The sequence below is a fragment of the Thamnophis elegans genome, chromosome 9, assembly GCF_009769535.1.
Source record: "Thamnophis elegans isolate rThaEle1 chromosome 9, rThaEle1.pri, whole genome shotgun sequence".
Lineage (NCBI taxonomy): Eukaryota > Metazoa > Chordata > Lepidosauria > Squamata > Colubridae > Thamnophis > Thamnophis elegans.
In genome coordinates, this window is record NC_045549.1 from 67,841,044 (window position 1) to 67,861,425 (window position 20,382).

At 37.8% G+C, this 20,382-nt stretch overlaps 1 protein-coding gene across 10 annotated transcripts in view; it reads left to right on the plus strand.

Annotated features, from left to right (window-relative positions):
* The window catches only part of FRYL (FRY like transcription coactivator), a 155,298-nt gene that overhangs the window by 127,514 nt on the left and 7,402 nt on the right, over positions 1-20,382 (plus strand). For 5 of the 10 annotated variants that reach the window (XM_032224209.1, XM_032224202.1, XM_032224204.1 and 2 more), the window contains 12 exons: positions 437-634; positions 1,516-1,677; positions 1,780-1,854; positions 2,122-2,298; positions 3,830-3,838; positions 4,208-4,408; positions 5,364-5,534; positions 8,458-8,708; positions 10,710-10,914; positions 12,461-12,610; positions 15,429-15,527; positions 17,985-18,053. In XM_032224209.1, the coding sequence (XP_032080100.1) occupies positions 437-634; positions 1,516-1,677; positions 1,780-1,854; positions 2,122-2,298; positions 3,830-3,838; positions 4,208-4,408; positions 5,364-5,534; positions 8,458-8,708; positions 10,710-10,914; positions 12,461-12,610; positions 15,429-15,527; positions 17,985-18,053 (1,767 nt within the window). The remainder of the gene's footprint in view (positions 1-436; positions 635-1,515; positions 1,678-1,779; positions 1,855-2,121; positions 2,299-3,829; positions 3,839-4,207; positions 4,409-5,363; positions 5,535-8,457; positions 8,709-10,709; positions 10,915-12,460; positions 12,611-15,428; positions 15,528-17,984; positions 18,054-20,382) is intronic. The other 5 variants (XM_032224203.1, XM_032224205.1, XM_032224211.1 and 2 more) reach the window with 2 other exon arrangements.

The window sequence follows — 20,382 nt, forward strand, 5'->3', positions numbered from 1 at the left end:
TTAGCATGCATAATTAACATTCACATACTTGTAAGCGGTAAATGGTAGGCCTATAGATATTCCTTGAAAAACATACTTTGGAATGTGTAAGGGTATATAAGAAGCACCTCTGTAAGAAAGTGGTGCAGCTGTGCAGGCACACATATGCAGAAAAACCCAGGAAAACCTTAAACAACTGTGGAGCTGAAAAGAGATGCACCTATTTAACAACAAAAAGAGAGACACTTCATCTTCTTATATTCTGTGAAGCAAGTTTTTCTTCAAGGATTTAAACTGTATTTATGTTAAAATTTAAAAATCACATTTGTTGACTTGTTCATAGAAATGTAAGAGCGTTACATTAATACTTCAGCTGTCATAGGTTTTTGTATTTTTAAGTTATTATTTGGATTAATTGGCGTATACATGTCTTTTTTCCTCCTGTCTTTATTAATAGAGTCCCTACTGGAAGGAAGCGCTTAATATTTTGAAATTGGTGGTATCGCGTTCAGCCAGTCTTGTTGTACCAAATGATATTCCAAAATCTTATGGTGGTGACATAAACTCGCCTGAAATTTCATTTACAAAAATTTTTAACAATGTGTCCAAAGAACTGCCTGGGAAGACCTTAGATTTTCATTTTGACATATCAGAGGTAAAGAGTTTTTAAGTAAGGTTTAAGATTTTGCATGCTTAATTTTCTTCTAAGTCAGGCATGTCTAACCTGTGGCTCACAGACTGCATGTGACCCTAGATAGCTAGTAATGCAGCCCCACAAGCTTTTAACGGAAATTAGAAATGTGCACATGTGAGGGGAAATGGGTTGTTTTGAGCCCAAAATAAAATACCCCATCCAGAAGGCTTTCAAACTGCTTGCATTTTGATGGAAGAAAGCCCAACAATATAATGATTTGGTATTTCAAAACACTTCTTGAACAATGGTTTCAGCCAAAGAAAGAGTGGGAGCAGTGGAAAAACGTCTTGTTCCCTTCATTTCATTCCAGGATCCCAAGAATAAAATTAGGTATAAAAGGAAGAACAAATGCTCTCAGGTTTTCAAAATTCTGTTATCATCGCCTTTACCAATAAAATAAATTCTAGTATTTCTAGTGTCTGTTTCCAGACAACTATGAAGGACTGACAGCAGCTGATTTACTTCCCCCGACCCCAGCATTCCTTTATGCACCTGGTCATTAGCTGGCTGTCAAAAAAAAAAAAAAAAAGCAGTGATTTCTGCCCAATAAAATGAGAAGATTGGTGGAAGGAATGAAAAGGAATGTTCTCATCCTGGAAAAGACAAAAAACAAAACAAAACCCAATCTTCCTTCACAACTGCAAATAGTTATCACATTAATATGTCATACAAGCCTGGATATGATGATTTATAGATCATAGTTTGTGGCTTTGCATGTTATATGGGCCTTGCTGGTTGTTGCACACCGTACACGCAGCATGGTAAACAAACTCTGTCTTACAGACCTTTGTGAAATGGGACAATATGTTGACCTGAAAAACTGCTTTTTCTTCATTTTATAGACCCCAATTATTGGGAACAAATATGGTGATCAGCACAGTGCAACGGGTAGGAATGGCAAAGCTAAAGTCATTGCTGTTACAAGAAGTACATCTTCCACTTCCTCCGGATCGAATTCTAACGCTTTGGTTCCTGTGAGCTGGAAGAGGCCACAGTTATCTCAGGTGATCCATTGCATACATCTTAAATGCAGAAAGCATCTCTTTGCACATAGCAAAAAGAAAGAATCGTTTAAATATTTATAACTACTTTGATTTCTTTTCCAGCGACGAACAAGGGAAAAACTAATGAATGTATTATCTCTTTGTGGTCCAGAATCAGGAATTCCCAAGAACCCTTCTGTGAGTAGTTTTAAATTCCTGAAAGAAGCAAGTGTCCATCAATTAAAGAAAGTTTTATACTAACGTTGTTGAGTTGTTATATCGCTGTCATGATAGTTTAAGAACTAGCAAGCTTTTACATGATAACAGAATGTCTTGCTAGAGATTAATGCCATTTAAATATAATTCCATCAGCTCCTGTCCTCTAAGATGCAACATCTGTAAAAATCCATATTGGTACTCCAATTTTTCTCACGCTTATTACCTCTGTTACTGATGACATTGTAGGTTATCTTTTCTTCTAATGAAGACTTAGAAGCTGGGGACCAGCAAACGAGTCTTATTTCAGCCACAGAGGAAATAATTCAAGAAGAAGAAGTGGTTGTAGAAGATAACACAAGTGAACAGCAGTTTGGAGTTTTTAAAGATTTTGACTTTTTAGATGTTGAGTTGGAAGATGCAGAGGTAAGATTGTATAACGGTAGCTTCATTCAAGCCTATTCTTCAAGAAAAAGTAACAACTTTGAGATCCTGTCCTTTCCTTTTGCTGTAAGAGTGTACTGTAGTTAATCAAAGCACTAAAAAAATCCATGCATGCCATTTCTTAAACTTCCTGCTTGGAAAAAAACCCAGCATTGGCTCTATAATTTTATATTTGCTGTTTGGCATATGAGGAGCTCTTTCGTTCATACTAGCTGCTCCCTTTGCTTTTTACTTTGATCTAATCTGATGCGTAAAAATGTGAACAGTAACTGACATTTTGCAAATTTCCTGCTTAATGGTGAATTAAAGAGTGCATCAATGTATAATTGAGATTAGAAAGCCAAATGAAACTATACCAAACTTGAAGAATAGCGTACGGGTATCATCAAAACCTCGGTAAATACTGCACAATGTATAATGACATGAGGAGTGTGTTGAAATTGATTTGATTTTCAGCCATTCATATTGTGTCTGGGTTCATGGTGCATTTATCATCTTTATCTGCATTTTTCTCTGTTTTTAAATAATAAAATGTAATAATTGTCATTTATAATATACCATTGCAGTGCATGGAAATAACAAAGGGTGGATATTGGGGAAAGCTGAACTGTCCTACAAATGACACCATCCCTATGGAGGTGGAAGGGGTAGTCACATAATTTTTTTATACCTCTGGAAATAAAACTACTGTAGATGAGGAATTTTAGCAATTCTCAAGTTCTTTCTACCAAGAAATAGATTGTCTTCTCGCCCATCTCCAGTAATCCAAATGACTGCCAGAACTGTGATCCAGTCAACATTTTGATCTCAAAATCATCACAACACTTCCAACTGCTTAGCATTTCTCTGAAGCATTTCCCTTATGCTTCATTGGCTCAGAAAAGAGCGGGGCAAAGGCAGTGGGGTATTATAGGTGTTCTGGAAATGGTGAAACTATGTTTAAGACCCCCTCCCCTCCCTAGCCAGTGATCTCATTCTGGGTGACTTTGGGTTAGTACAAATTAGGATTGCTTCTGTGACCATAAAGTACCTGTAATGAATCAATAGCGAATTTAAATTCTAAGCATCTGGGAAAGTTACCCAAAGAGGAATGAAAACTGTAACAGCCAAACATGCTTATCAAGACCGAAATTGGCTCAAATGTTTATGCTTTCTTGCACTGAATAAAATTTACATATTGTACGTTTAATCAAACAAATGTAGATAAAGTCCATTTTGAATTTTCACCGCAGTTACTTTCAAGCCGTTCTCAAAATTAAGTTTTAATATATGTTAACACTGAAAAATGTGCCATAGCCATCTGTTTTAAGTGTTTGTCTCATAATGTTTTGCACCAATTTTTCTAAAACCAATTAAATAATAAGGGGGCTTGACCAAAACAAAGTATTTCCAGAGCTTGAATCAGTCTTCTACTGCCGGCAAGCTTATGCAATATAAAATAGCCTCCATTAAAAAGTATCTTTAAGTGTTTGTCCTCGTTCTAATTATGTGTGTTTTTCTTTTTGCGAACCAGGAGCTGCAGGTAAGTTGCAGCCTGGTGCAGTGGCTTGTTTCATCTGTTGTCATCTGTAGTGTATTTGTCTGTCTGTGCTTGAAAGTCAGATAATCTTGGTAACTGCAAAGGATATATGGTTGTTGACCATTTTTAAGCCCGTTTTAGTTCTGAAGGCGAATCTGTGAAAGAAAAATATTGAGAAAAATTATGTTGGCATACATTTAAATGCTTTGAAGAGAAAGCCATGTTAATAAAACATAAACATGCAATCAACCTGAAGGGCTGATTGAAACTCTGCTCTCAGTGAATTCAGTATGTGTGGCTTTGTTTTGCTGTGTTCATTTCAGCACTTGTGGTGGCTTAAACACGTTGGGATAAACTTCCTTCTCATTACAGGGAGAGAGTATGGACAACTTCAACTGGGGTGTCCGTAGACGTTCACTGGACAGTATTGAGAAAGGGGACACGCCTTCTCTCCAGGAGTATCAGTATTCAGGTAGCACTCCCAGCTTGAACCTGACCAACCCAGAAGATACGGATGAGTCCTCAGAAGAAGAAGGCCTGAGCGCAAGTCAGATACTGTCGCATTCCCAAATGGTAAAACACACAGATGGTTTTTGCATCACAACAGCAGCCCTGAGATTTAACCTTCAAGGCTGCCTCTTGGGTTCTCATTTGCAGGAAGGGTGGGCAGCTTTATGAGTTGCCCAATGAAATGTTGGCGTCAACTGTGAATGACACTTGTCCTAAGTGGCTTGCTTCTAGTAAAATAAGACAGAGAAGAATGCGATTTGGAATAGGTTTTTATCAATAAAGCATAACTAAGGAGGTTCTTGAATATACATGTCAGTATGAAGCTAATGTGCCAGTATGTCTTTGAAAGATGTTTTTGTATTTCAAAGTAAACTTCTGTCATCTTTGTAACTTGACAGAAAATTTACATCTACCCGAACTTTAAGAAATAGAGTTTAAAGGTTTTAAGTGTAATACTATAGTATTTAATTTGATTAGTAATTACATTTTAAATCAGAAGTTTGATTAGGGTTAGGATTAGCTAAACTAAATTAAAAAAGGAGAATTAGTTGGCTGTTTCTGATGGGCAATTTGATTTACAAATACCTGTAAAGTATTTAGAAATTATTCTGGGTGTAAATAATGTACTGATAATACATTATTTGCATTTTTGGAATCAGATCCTGCAGCGAAAAAAATAGTTAATTAACCTAATTAATTCAGTATTTGGGACAGCAGAGACATCTGTTCATATATGTTGAGTAAAATTAGTTATGCTAAAACAGTATTTCTGATGAATGCATGTTCTTCATCAATATTATTATATTATTTTTGCCCTTATGAGAAGTCCTGTTGTTAATATTTTTAAGCATATAAATCGAATAAACCTAAACCAAAACCTAAGCATGGCAGATGGACTCAGGATACAGTCTAATGAATAGAAAGGGTAGCCTCATGCCTGCATTCTGCTTTACATTTATGCATGAACACATGTTGACTTTATTTTGCAAAACATGAATGGGTGCCTTTTTGTCTCTAGCTAAACAGTGATTCAACTGCCGATGATGCCATACCAGATCACATCAACTTGTTGCTGCAATCTCAAGATTCCACTAGCAGTGTTGGAATGGAAGAGGTGCTTCAAATCAGATCTGAAACCCCAAGTTTGGAAGTTGCCTCTCTAGATAATGCTAACAACACGCTGCCTGAGGTGGGGAGAAATGCGGGCTCGAGCATGGCTGATCTGTCCTCTTTCTAGCACTGTATGAAAGCTTTGCGTTCTGTCTATAAGAATTTTTATCAGGCTGATTATGTAATTACAACTTCAGTATTTCTAACCTGTTGTTGTGGCTGAAAATTTGTTTACTGGAGATGGGGTTTTTTTACGGCGGGGGAGTTAAAAGACTAAAGATGTTCACAGCACAGGTTAAGAAAGTTTTGAAGTTCTTTTAATGAACTGGTGGGGTGCAGAAGAACAATTTGAAAAGCAGGATGGTTTTCTGGGTACATTTTCTTCCTGTGATGCTTCCTTTTCTATGATCTTCCCTCTCCCTCTCATACTTGCTTTTCCTCTTTATGATTGGTGCTTTAATTGGGATTTGAACCTCAGGCCAGCTTTGTTAGCAGCTGGTCAATTCAGTGCTCTTGGCCAAGCCCTCTGTGTGCCAGTGGCATGTTTTAAAAAAATGGAAATACATACTTGGAATGAGCAAGATTCCCAGCTGATTAAAAAAAAAATCAGTGAGTATGTTACGTATGTATTTACCATTTCCATCAGACACTCAGAGCAGTGATCCCCATTTTACATTTTTTTAAGTTTGTGTGTGTGTGTGTGTGTGTGTGTGTTTGTAATTAAGTATTTCAGCTCTTAAGCATTCATAAGCCTTTTCTCTAGTACCTTTGAAGTCTAAAATAAGTACCATGGCTCTTATTTTGAGATGGACTAAATGTGTGTATGTTATTTGAAGACATTTTTTAAAAAAATATGGTGGTTATCAGCATTTCCTGAAATAGAATTGTGATCATGGGACTGTAGTCTGTAGTCAAGAGAACTCTCAGCTTATTAAAATTTAGGATAGAATTTTGCACAGTTTAAAAATGGGAATTTTGAAAAATTCGAAAGCAACATGTGAGCCCTTCCTGACTTATGTCTGCTATAACATGTGTTATATAAATCATTCAAAACGTATTCTAAATGTATATAAACGCATTCCATACAATTTGGCCTGCGTTTGTTACATTTTACGTACGTGAATTAAGGCACATAACTCAGAACTACAGGTTCTTTTTTGTGATCTTTATGTAATCACTAAACATATTTCATTGAACCAAAGTGGAGGATCTGCAGACCTCCAGATACTGGACTTCCAGTTGTTGTCATCCCTTACTATTACCTATGATGACTTAAGAGCTAGCAGGGAAAGGTAATCTCGTATGATGCCAAAAGATGCAAAATACTTTAGGATTATTATGTTGCCTCTGCATTCAACCAATTACTATTCATTTAAAGAAACAACATTAAATCTCAGACAATTTTCAACACAAAAGTTAATGCTTTAGATACTTCGTTTTCCTCCATTTACTGAATAACAATGAGATAATGAGTGTGTGTGTGTGTGTGTGTGTGTGTGTGTGTGTGTGTGTGTGTGTGTGTATAGAGCTATGAAAGGTGGGGGGAAGAGGGAGGGATTAAGTTAGCAATCTTTAATTTCCTGGAGCATACCACAGGCTGTTTTGGCAGGAGAAATCAAATATTGGATTTTCTTCCCTGTAGGGGGAAGTCCTCTGTAGGTGCTTTATACAAGATTGTGAAATTAAAGCTTTGGAAACCTACAGGGAAAGGGAAACTTAAAGGGAAATTTAGATCTGCAGTATCTACTGTTAACAGATTCACTTCCACTGACAGCTATAGGAGGATTTATTTTATTTTATTTTATTTATATGGCCAATCCTCTCTCCAAAGCACACAGAATTTAAACTTAAAATAATATAAATACAGTAACTAATTTAAAAAACACAACATAAAAACAAAGAAAAAGAAATGGTAGCCAAGAATTTAAAATACCTCAAAATAGCAATACATCACCTGGGTCTTACTAACTTCTGACTCCCAATATCTGGTCAAATGGGGAATCTTCAGCATTTTCCAGAAGGCTAGTTAGGAGGGGAGACATATTTCATTGTGCCTCCCCAACTCTAACACCCATCTCATAATCAAAAACTAGCAATTGCTACTCTTATCTCCTTCCGTACCATTGTTGAATCACCGGCAAGTTGTGTTCTGCTTTGGTTTAGAGTTCTTAGTGTTTCTACCCTACAGCACTCCAATTTGACTAGGTAGTAATTATATATACAGCTAGTCATCTTAAGCTCTAGCTCTTTTTATTCTTTCATCAAAAACTCATCTCACTGAATTCAGTTGAGGTTAATTCTGAATAGATGTAAGAATTCAATGTTTGAACTGAATAATTTTGACAAAGGATTTTCCCCCCCAAAAAAACTAAAATTTTGATCTCAAAGTAGATTTTTAAATGACAGGCTACTAGAATAATATGCAAAAATGCTATACTGGATACACAAATGGAACCAGCCGATGTGTTAATTAAAAGGGGCATACCAATATCAAAAGAGTAGTCTGGATAATTTTCCTAGATTGGAGATCAAAAGAGATTTCAAAAATTTTGAAGAACTTTGTGAGAAGGAAAAAAATGGGGGGAAATCAAGTTCTACAACATAGTTTGACGGGATTAAATATCAAGATTGTTAAAAGTTAAAACAAGGAATATAATGTTGGTTTATTTGATCAAGGTTAAAATACCAGTCATTTCTGGTAATCGTTGCTAAATTTGATACATAAATTTGGTTAACAATTTTTTTATTTTTTTAATTAATTCATTTTAGTTTTATCTCCTTAATTGTAATGTTTAATAACATTATTAAAAAAATATTGAACAAGGAAGGACTTTTTAACCTGAGACTGTAAAACACTAAGTGACACCGTTTTCAGAACCAAATAACATTGTTTATACTTTTTGGAATTTCTTAATTTAGAACAACATATACACAAATCTTTTCAAATACTTATACATGTTTTTCAAAATGAAATATTTAAAAAAATATTTCTTCTCCTCCAGGATGGCAGTTCATCAGTGAAAGATGAACAGAGTACCGCTAGTGAAGATACTGGATCAATTGCACTGCAAGAACAGTTTGAGTCCTTAGTCTGCCAAGAACCCTTAGAACTAGAAGAAGCTCCTGAAATTCAAGAGCATCCGACTAACGAGACTTATACTGAATCCATCTTTGAAGAGGATGTTACTCTTGCATTGAAGGAGCTGGATGAAAGATGTGAAGAAGAAGAAGCTGACTTCTCTGGTTTATCCAGGTGAAATGTTTTATATAGTAGAATGTTATAGAGGGACGCGGTAACTCAGTGGCTAAGATGCTGAGCTTGTCGATCAGGCGGTTTGAATCCCTAGCGCCGCGTAACGGAGTGAGCTCCCGTTACTTGTCCCAGCTTCTGCCAACCTAGCAGTTCGAAAGCATGTAAAAAATGCAAGCAGAAAAATAGGAACCACCTTTGGTGGGAAGGTAACAGTGTTCCATGCGCCTTCGGCATTTAGCCATGCTAGCCACATGACCACAGAGACATCTTTGGACAGTGCTAGTTCTTCGGCTTTGAAATGGAGATGAGCACCGCCCTCTAGAGTCGGGAACGACTAGAAAATATATGCGAGGGGAAACTTTACCTTTACCTAGCAGAATGTTGCTTTTAGCCTTTTTAGCAGAGGTGGTATTCAGCAGGTTCTGACCAGTTCTGGAGAACCGGAAATTTTGAGTAGTTCAGAGAACCGGTAAATATCACCTCTGACTGGGCCCGTCCCCATCTATTCTCTGCCTCCTGAGTCCCAGCTGATCGGGAGGAAATGGGGATTTTGCAGTAACCTTCTCCTGGAGTGGGGAGGGAATGGAGATTTTACAGTATCCTTCCCCTGCCATGCCCACCAAACCATGCCACGCCCACCAAGCCACTTCCACAGAACCAGTAGTAAAAAAAAAAGAATCCTACCACTGCTATTTAGCATTTGAAGCCACTTATATGCTAGTGCAGGAATAATGAAACTGTTTGATACAATTCCCCCTTTACCCAGTTTTGAATACTGTCAGTGCCCACCCATTTCCAAAAAAACCAGACACATTTTTCAGCAGTTACAGTCCCAAACCGGATCCTCAATTCATAGGCAAGCAATCCCAAATTGCTCCTTTACTCACAGTGTATGCCCAAATTATCCATTGGAATAATTAACCCAGTTTACAAACCATTATACAAGAGAAAGATCACATATTAAACTAATCTCAAGATTTTTAGTCCTGGCTTGTTGAATAAGTCATAATGGATGCATCCATCTACCTCAATAATCCCCAAATTGTCCTGAAATGTGACATGTTAATGCAGTCATGTTCTCTCAATAAAATATATGTATTACAGTGGTGGGTTCCAGATACCGTTCCAACCGGTATGGTTGGAACAGGCCGGCGGCATCCACATGGACGCATACAGCCCGTGTGCACACGCAAGCAGCTCGGGCAGACGGGTGGGCCCTCCGGAGCACCGTACTGGAATGGTATCCGGCGCTGCGGGCAGGTTCTAGTACGCCCGTACTGGGGCGTACCGCTTGCAACCCACCAGTGATTTATTACTTATTACTACTGACTTAGAAAGATAATACAGGTAGTCCTCGACTTACAATCCCAATTTGTGTTGCTAAGTGAGAAATTTGTTAAGTGAGGTTTGCCCCATTTTAAGATTTTTCTTGCCACAGTTGTTAAGGGAATCACCGCAGTTGTTATATTAGTGACACGGTTGTTAAGTGAATCTGGATTCCCCATTGACTTGTTGCTTCCCAGAAGGCCGCAAAAGGGGATCACATGACGCCGGGTCACTGAGACCGTCAAAAAGGTGAACCAGTTGTCAAGCATCCGAATGTAAAATCACATAACCATGGGAACGCTACAGTGGTCGTAAGTGTATAAAACGGTCATAAGTCACTTTTTGTAGTGCCATAGTCACTTCGAACAGTCACTAAATGAAGTGTTGTGAGTCAAGGGCTACCTGTATCATCCTCTTTGTACAAGAGCCAAGGTGGTGCAGTAGTTAGAGTGCAGTACTGCAGGCTACTTCAGCTGACTGCTAGCTGCAGTTCAGCAGTTCACATCTCAGCAGGCTCAAGATTGACTCCGCCTTTCATCCTTCCGAGGTCGGTAAAATGAGGACCCAGATTGTCAGGAGAGCAAAGATGCTGACTCTGTAAACCGCTTAGAGAGGGCTTTAAAAAGCACTATGAAGCAGTATATAAGTCTAAGTGCTGTTGCTATTTATTTGCAGCCAAGATGAAGAACAAGATGGTTTTCCAGAAGTGCAGACCTCCCCCCCACCCTCCCCTTTTCTCTCTGCCATATTGGCAGCTTTTCAACCACAGGCTTATGATGATGAAGAGGAGGCTTGGCGCTGCCATGTTAATCAGCTGCTGACAGATACAGATGGATCTTCCGCTGTCTATACATTTCATGTGTTCTCTAGGTTGTTTCAGGTATGCTTTTTCATCCACATTGTTAGTTCTTAACAATCTAACATGGCCCATGGTCATGGTTAAAATTGTAGTGCTCTAAACAAAGACCTGTTCAAAATATCTACCATATTTTTGGAGTATAAGACGCACTGGAGTATAAGACGCACCAAGGTTTTGAAGAGGCAATTTTTTTTAAAAAGTAGGTAGGGAGATAAAGGGATAGAGAGGGAGAGAAAGAGAGAGAAATACAGTAGGTAGGTAGAGAGAGAGTAGGTAGGTAGGTAGGTAGGTAGATAGGTAGATAATATATATATAGAGAGAGAGAAATAGAGAGAGAGAAATACAGTAGGTAGGTAAGGAGAGAGAGAGTAGGTAGGTAGGTAGGTAGATGTTTCCAGGTATATTCATGTACTGGAGAAGGAAATTGCTGACAATCTGCAGCACCTAAGTTTGTTTCTGCTGGCACAGTACTTGATCAATCTAATTCTCATCAATCAGTTAAAGAGCTTTCCAAAAGGAAAAAAAATGTTTTTGCACTCTGTAAACAACCCAAAAACTGCCAGTTTGTTTGTGGAAATGGGCCCCTTTCCCCCCCCCCAAAAAAAGGCATGAATAGCCTTGGGGGGGCTTGCAGAGTGCTTCTGGGGGGTGTGGGTGGGCAAAAACAAGCAAAAAACAGCCCATTTTTGGTCAAAAAGAATTGCATGCATAGCCTTACGGAGGCTTATAGAGTGCTGCTGGGGGCTGGGGGGGGGGGGGCAAAATGGCCTGTGTTTCACTCATTTCTGCCCTCCCCAGTCCCCAGGAGCTCTCTGAAAGCCTCCATAAGGATGTGCATGGCCATTTTGGTGAAGGGGCGGAGCTTTGGGAAGCAAAAAATGCTTATACTTATTCAATGTATAAGTCGCACCCAGATTTTCAGCCTCTTTTTTGAGGAAAAAAGGTGTGTCTTATACTCTGAAAAATACAGTATCTATCTATCTATCTATCTATCTATCTATCTATCTATCTATCTATCTATCCTATCTATCATCCCTCAAGGATCAATTTCAGGGTGAGGATTTTCGCATCTGTTTCTATATTGTGGGGATTACATAGGAAACCTTTCTCCTCCACTCTTCTGTTCATTAGAAGAGTATCCATTTCTAAAATCACAGTCTAGAATGACACTCAGACTGACTTGTCGATTTTTCTCATTGCAAGATTTTGTAGAAGATTTCTTAGAAAGGGTCTCAGTGTGATGTTGCAGCCAACCCTGCTCTTCTCACTTTCATGTGACAGAGTTACATAGAAGAGGAGAATTTAGTCTCAGGTATAAAGCATCAGTTATGATAGAATAGGGCAGCCTCCTGCCCAAATAAAATATTTGCAGCAGGGGAGCAAAAGAGGAGAGTTTGTGCAATTCTAATTTTCATTTCTTTTAAATGTTTCTTCCAAAGCAAAATAAAATAAAATTTAGGCTTAGGGTTAGGCTGCTAAACCGAGAATAAATATTAAAGAATCTACAATAAAATAAGTAAACCCTGTAAAAATTTTCCACACGCAAACACTATTTTATTGTATTTAGGTGATTCAGAGGAGATTTGGAGCCATAACACATGAATCAGTCAGTTTCCTGGGTGAGAATCTGCAGCGAATTGGAACAAAATTTAAAAGTTCATTGGAAGTTATGACAACATATTCAGAATGCCCAACTGTTTTTGTGGATGCTGAAACGGTAATATCTAATATCTACATGCCAACTTTTCTGTTTAGTGACTCTTATTAGTAAGCTACAAATGTTCTTTATTTTGGAATTTCCAAGAAAATTTCCTATCAAATATACAGTATATATATAAAAACATCATTAGTTGCAACACAAAGTGTTTAAAATGGAGATATGATATGGAAGCACCCTAAAAATATTTCTTTTCTCAAGATCACAGGTCAAATTTCCTCTCTAGTATTCAAAATTCTATCTGTTCTAATATTTTTTTAAATAATTTTGAGTTGTTAACTCCCTTAGTATTAAACATATTTCAAAAAATAGTATTTTATGTTTTTGAAATGTAAATGAAATATTTTTTTTTGCTTCTGAGATTTTCATGTTTTTCTCAGCCATAATATCACAAGCAGCTTAGAGCTCAAAAAGCTACACAATTTTTTTATCCAAAACTATAAACATTCTCACAAGTAGAATTGCAACAAAATGTTATTGTGCAGAATATCCCTCTATGGCTTCTACTCAGTAGGTCAATTCCATCTCTTGGCTGGTTCAGGAATTTCCCCTCCCTCCTAGTAGAGATTTTTTGAAAGATTTAGCTCCCAAGTCTGTTAATATTACTCTTGCTCAAGTAAGATGCAGTTTGGGCTGCAAAGTTTCCTATGAACTTTGGAAAGGAAGGAAATTATAAAATAAAAAACAGCCTTAATATGGTACCCGTACGATTACAGATAATCCTCAAGCTACAACAGCAATTGGAGCTGGGATTGCCGTTGCTAAGCGATGCAGTCGTAAAGTGTGACATCACCTGACAGCGTCACTTAGCAATGGCAGTCCAGGTTGCCATCATAACCCCAGACCTCACAGGTCATTAAGCAGAAAGAGGCAGGAGTCCCAGGCAATGGAGGGCAGGGGGAGGCCACCGAAGACCTTGAGGGGGCCGGCAGAGATGTGTGCAGGTGGGGGAATTCTGCAGGTGGTAGAAAAAACAATAGGACCAACTTACCAAAAGTGACCTACAACTTTTCCTGCCAGCTTCCCCAATGACTGCTTGTGAGAAATTGGCAGAGATGGTTGCAAATGGTGATCATGTTTGATGGAGATGCTGCAACAGCTAGAGCTTTGAGGACCAGTCATACCTCCATTTTTTTTCAGCACCACTGTAGCTTTCAACAGTTGCTGAATGGATAGACGCAAGTGGAGGACTACAATTAATTTCTGCAAATTGAATTTATTACTGTTTGCTTATTATATTTAGTGTTCCTTTGATAGATTAAGACAGCTGTGATTTTTCATTTCACAATCATCTGAATATCTAGTAGTACCTCGGTACTCAACTGCTTCAAAGCTCATCAAATGTGGTACTTAATGTATTTTGACGCAAAAATATTGCTCCTATACTCGTCGTGTATTTGGTATTCAACATGTAATAGGAAGAAGGGGCTGGCCACAGAGAACAGACGAGAAGTTGGCCATGCCAGGAAGGTCATTGACATAGGAAAAGTCCTCCCCAGGGTCACATGGTTTGTTTGATACTCATTTTTAGTATTTATCACATCGCCTGGAACCAATTAATGATGAGTACTGAAGTACCACTGTACTTAATTTCGATTCTTTTGAATTAAAATCCTGCTTTTAAGAGAGAGATTTATACCAGACAAACAAGCTGAAAACAATACCCTAATCAAGAAACTACCAAGGAGAAAACCACACCCTACCAACCTTGGAAGGGCAAACTTTTATATATAAGCAGAGAGCAATTCACTAGCACTGGTGAGGTTATCTAGCTGGATGATGAAATGTCTCCAGGCCAATAACCAAATTTGGAGAGAGCATCAAGAACTCCACAGTTGAACCCTGAGCTACAAATATTCTCTTCTATTGGAAACACATGATTTTTGAAATCAAGAGAATCAACAGACTTGTCTTCTCCCTATCTCTCTTGACATAAATTATTGCCCCTTGATGCCAAGTAAATGGATGTAGAAAATAAAGGTTTAAAAGTGCTTGGTATTCTTTGCACAAGTACCTTAATCAAGGGGGGGGTGGGGATGTAGTAGCTAGCTTTTACTTATTCATTACTTCTGGGTCTTGATTCTTCTCATGTGATGGTTGGCATTAGATCAGTCTGCTCTCCAGTAACCTTCAGGGTAATGATAGGTTTGTCCTTCATAAAGCAGATACACATCTGAAGTTGCATTTGGGCAATGAAATACTGGCAAATAAATGATAGAGCAATATTTCCAGTTCAGGCATTGCATTGCCAAGCTACTCATTAGCACTCCAAACAAGCCCATGCTGTGCTATCAGCTTGTTTACATGGCATCTGCAAACTTTCAGTTGTGCAGAGTGATTATCTGCAAGAGAGAAAAATTACATCAACATTTTATGTATTTGCTTCTATACAAGTTCAGTATCTTGCATTGTTATTATTACAGGAATTGAATTCTTTATATTTGGCGTGCAAATATTTTAATCCATCATTTAACAGATAATTCTTTAGTATCATTTAACAGATAATTCTTTAGTAACAGTACTTAGCAAAGAGATGCATCTCATCTAGATAGTTCTTTTTTTTAGAAGTACACTTCTGTGTTTTCATGTGCCATGTAGAATAATTATTTCTGGCAGAGCTATAGATTTGATATTAACAAAGGATAGAATTTGTATTATATAAACAATTCCGGCGACTTCCTTAATCTTTGGAGTTACTTCATTAATCTTAGTAGATATTCTCAGGTTATAGCAAATGTTTAAAAATGTAAATAAGTACATATTATATTTCACATGGGATTAATTAATAAGGTTTTTAAACATTCTTTTTGTATTACAGTTGATGTCCTGTGGTTTACTAGAAACATTGAAATTCAGTGTTCTGGAGCTTCAAGAACATTTGGATACTTACAATGCTAAAAGAGAGGCAGCTGAACAGGTAGTTAATTTTTTTTGGATACTATTACACTATATTGAACAAGTCAATGACCATTGGGATTTTAAATGACAAATAATATACTGGACTGTCCTACAGTGGTGTGTAAATTGAGGGAGGTCAAAGACCATATGGCATATATTCACATTTGAAATGGAATCAATCAACTAGGACTTCTTCAGAAATCAACGTTAAAACAGTAAAATTCTTTTTAAAAGTAGCATTTCAAGAGGAATAGAACTTTAAGCAACTTCAAAGAATTAATCTAGTACAGTGATTGGGTTTTGCAAACGTAACAAACATGGAACACTACATTTTCAGCATCAGAATTTGATTTTCTGGAAGAAAACTGACTTTTGATAGCTATCTCCTGAATGCTTCCTTTGTCTCCGAAAAATGCCCTGAACTGTCTCACACCTTTGCTCTGCCCTAATCATTCACAGATACTGCAGGGAAAGACAAGCTGAATACAGAACTATAACCATAAGCAGTATTTGACAGCTTTGCTATAGAAAGCTCATGTTAAGAGTTTCTATTGCATAAGAATGACAGACAGAGGTCATTCAAGTGCCTATCCATCAAACTGCATTTAAAAAAAAGAGAGTGGCACTGCAATATTCTGGTATTCTGAATAATGGATGCTATGCAAAAGCAAAATCACGTACAATAAACCCCAGGAAAAAAAATTGTTTCAGGAACTTATTATTCTTTTGATTCTACTTTGGTCTAGTAAAAACTGGTTTTCCCCCTTGCCTGAAGGAGCATGTGGGCGACATGGTCTCCCCTCCCTTAACATTTAATGTTCATCTTTATAGTCGACTTTGGAGACTAATAATAAACTGATGCAGGTAGTCCTCGACATACAACCACAACTGAGCCCAAAATGTAGGTTGCTAAGCGAGAGAGTTGTTAAATGAATTTTGCCCCACTTTACAACCTTTCTTACCAGGTGTTAAGTAAATCGCTGCAGTCGTTAAGGTACTAACATGGTTGTTAAGTGAACCTGGCTTCCCTATTAGCTTTGCTTGTCGGAGTGTCGCAGAAGAGGATCGCATGACCCTGGGACACTTCAACCGTCATAAATACGAGTCATTTGTCAGCTGCCTGACTCTTGATCACGTGACCACAGGAATGCTGCAATGGTCGTCAGTGTGAAAAACAGTCATAAGTCACTTCAGTGCCCTTGTAACATTAAATGAACTGTTGTAAGTCGAGGACTGCCTATACATCAACAGACAAGGATTAATTTCTGTTTACATTATGTGGGGGAAACTGCAGTCCATTTAATATATATTTGTGAAAGACAAAAAGATTTTTATTTTGGGCAATGAGAAGTAGATATTAGGAGCAAGATTGATAATGCACCACAGTTGGGGTAAATGTGAATCTATAATAAGATTTATAGACTCAATCCTATTTGACCTCCTGTCAGTCCTTATCCTATACAGCTGACGAAAGGGAGAACGTTTTGGTGCTCCTCTTCTCCCTTCCTGCCCCCATGTGCTTCTTAGAAGTATAGAAGAATAAATGGGGGATCCAAGGAGTCCTTTTAGAATACTTTGTGCAGAGGTAACTGGCTGGCCTCAGGTTTCAGGGTTACGTTATTTATTGTGATTCCGCTTGACACCTGAAGTGGTAAAGGAGAAAACAAAGAAGAAGATCCAGGATCCATTTTGTTTTATTTAGCAAATAAAACAAAAATAAAAATATCAAAAGAAAGATGGACTCTATGCCATTAATTGACATGTTAGTGTTTAGAAAATTGAATTTGTTTTGAAGAAAATGCACAGTCCTAATTCATTTACTAAAAGCCCTAATTAAATATACTGATGAAAAATTAGATTTTTGTTCTCTTGTGTACAAAGGTTAAAAAAAAGTCATAATCATGAGTCAGGTTCATTATTCTGCTGGCATACTTGGTCTAAAACACAATTAAGTTTTATTCCACTACAGCTTGTGAATTACAACACACTCCTCGCTGTATATCATTGGCTGTGAGTAGGTATTATAAGTATGTAATTTGTCTGTCCCTAAATGTGTATCCATAGTTGTCTGGTTCTCATCCAACACTACATGTAAGTGTGATTTGCTTTAGGTTTAGCAAGATATCAGAACACACCCATAATGGCTGAGTGTTATGAATTAACAAATCACAGCTTGTTTGTTGAATTAGGGTTTTAAAATGTTAGTGATTGGTGGACTGGACTTTATACCTGAATCTATATTTAGAAAAGAGAATAGATTTTATCTCTTTGATGATGTATTGCTATTTCAATCATGTTGCTTTCTTTTATCATTTCAAATTACACATCAAGGTATCTTATAAAAAGCGATAGTTTTAAAGGTATACATTATATTAGAACATTCTATGATTCGAGCAAAAATTATATTCAGTGTTCGGGCTGATATAGGCATCAGTGATTTCGCTTGGTCTCTTTCAGCTTCTATTTTATTTTGCAGTGGCTAAAAGACTGCAAAAGGACATTCGGTACAGATGATGGGATTCATGGAGCTACCACAGATGCTCAGGTAGGAATCTGCTTCCAGTCACTGCGTCTATTTATGTCATGCCTAAATATAAAACCATACATGCTGCAGAATGCACACGTCCTAATGTTCCCATCAGGTTAAAGAGTAACGTTTTTCATTTTAGCTATCAGAAATATCTCTCGGGAAATTTAGAAGGTATTAAATATTGGCCTGGAAATAATGGATTCTTCTTATTAAAGGGGGGGAAAGGCAGCTTATGGGTCTGGATCTAATAACACTGAACAGATAACCAGGAAAGATGGAATCAGTGTACAAAGACTCCTCTCTCTGTTATGAAGCTGCTATTGCAAGGAAGAAACTTGGTAATTCTGCTTATCAGCTCATCAGATAAAATAGCTTTTTCTGGCACAGAAGCTAGGCTGCCTCAAATCCAATTAGTCCTGGGTTGTTTACCTATGTGGAAAGTAATATTAAAAATAATTACTTGGACAACAAAAATCTGATCTGAAGTGTTTGTAAAGAGCTTATCCACAGTAGAAAACACAGATTTCTTAGAACCAATGATTACATGAATGCATTTGGGGAAGGATTAATAATACCAGAGTATTAGTAAGTATATAAAAATACTGTTAAGAGGGAAAATCAATTACGTCCATGCTATTTCTAGGGTATTGGTGGTTTGATTTAAACTGTTTGATAAAAGCTGATTGCCAACTATAATAGCATTGCCATGGGGGCTGTTATATTCTTTTTGCTTTAAGTTCTCAGTTGCCCAAAGTTGTTTTTGCATCTGGAAAATCAACTGATTCTGAATGGTGGATAGACTTAGATCTTCAGATACTAAGAAGATTTGTCTTGTCCAGATTTAGAAAACATTTAGATTTTGTTGTACTTTACTCTCATTTCTTTCTTTATTAAGAAGTTGGGAGGTGGCTCTAAGAAGAGAGTTAAATTTTAAACAGTAACAGATTTTCTTTTTCTTTTTTTTTCTTGGTAATGTAGATGCTAGTAAGTAACAATCTGTAGAAAATTTAAACACTTGCCTTTTACAGCTACCCATTAAAGTAACTGTAAGAGTTTACTTTGAACTGAGAAACTGTAACATAGAGAAGCATGAAAATAATCGGAGGACTTAAAAACTAAGTCAAGTGAAGATATTATAAAAGAGATGGGCATTTTTTAGCAGCGAGAAGACTAAAGTAGAGAGTGTAGTAGTGCTCTTCAAACACTGAAAAGGATGTTATGCAGAAGTTCGTAGCTTTTTCTTTCTCAGATAAAGAATGTACGTTTCAAGGAGTCCAGAGTCTAGCTCAAGGGTGTCAAACTCGTGTTATCACAGCATCATCACGGGATGTATCGTGACTTTTTTCCCCTTTGCTAAACCAGGTGTGGGCGTGGCCAGGAGCCACGGGTTTGACACCCCATGTCTAGCTGAATACTGAGTGGGCAGAGTAGGGGAGCCTTTCTGGCAATAAGAGCACTTGATCATTCAAACTAGTGACCCAGAAGAAGCAATGGGACCCCCTGCATTTTACATGCCGAAGTTAAACAGTAATCTGTCCAACATGTATAAATGGCATGTTCCACTTCTGTGAATTTGGAATATTTATTTTTTAGATAGCAGTATTTCCCTCTCCCTCAGATATAAAATAGAAGCCCTCCGACAAGAAGATTTAAAGCTGGGATAGACATCCTCTAAGATACTGACTAGCCCTGTTCCAGCTTCTGTTTCCAGGCTATGAGAGACCTAAAAGGAATTCGTACTTCTGTTCAGCTTGAGCATAGAACCACCATTAGGAAGATCTGGGCCATGGCCTGCTTGATTGGGTCATAATCCTTCAGTAGGCAAGGAAACAGCCCCACATTATTGCTGCTTCAGACATCAATGAGGCAGATGAACAGTGGAGCCTGTTCCCAGTGTGCGCATGCGCAGAGTTGCAAGAAGAAGGGAACAGCTAAAGAACAGGGGGTCGACTTGGGAGTTAGGCCACAGGTGGATGATGAATGGGCCCTCCCAGAGGAAATAAAAGAGGAGCGAAAGGGGAGTGGAGTTTGCAGGAGACAATTAGTTCACTTAATTGGTTTGTGACTTCGAGACTCCTTGCCAAGTTTTGCAGATATCAGCCTGGCAGCTGTCCAAGCCAGATAAGGTCCGTGGCTGTAAATCCTCCCTTGAAAGACTTTGCTGGATGTAAATGAGCAAAATTCACAGTCAATTAATAAAAAGGGGTTTTTGTCTGGACCAGGAGTTTGCTTCATGCTATTGGGAAGCCTCTGTCAGAACAATCAGGAGGAAAGCTTTCTTTCTTTTTTTTCTTGTAAGAATTTGATCCTTTTTTCCTTGCAGAAATTTTGTCCTCTGTTTTTC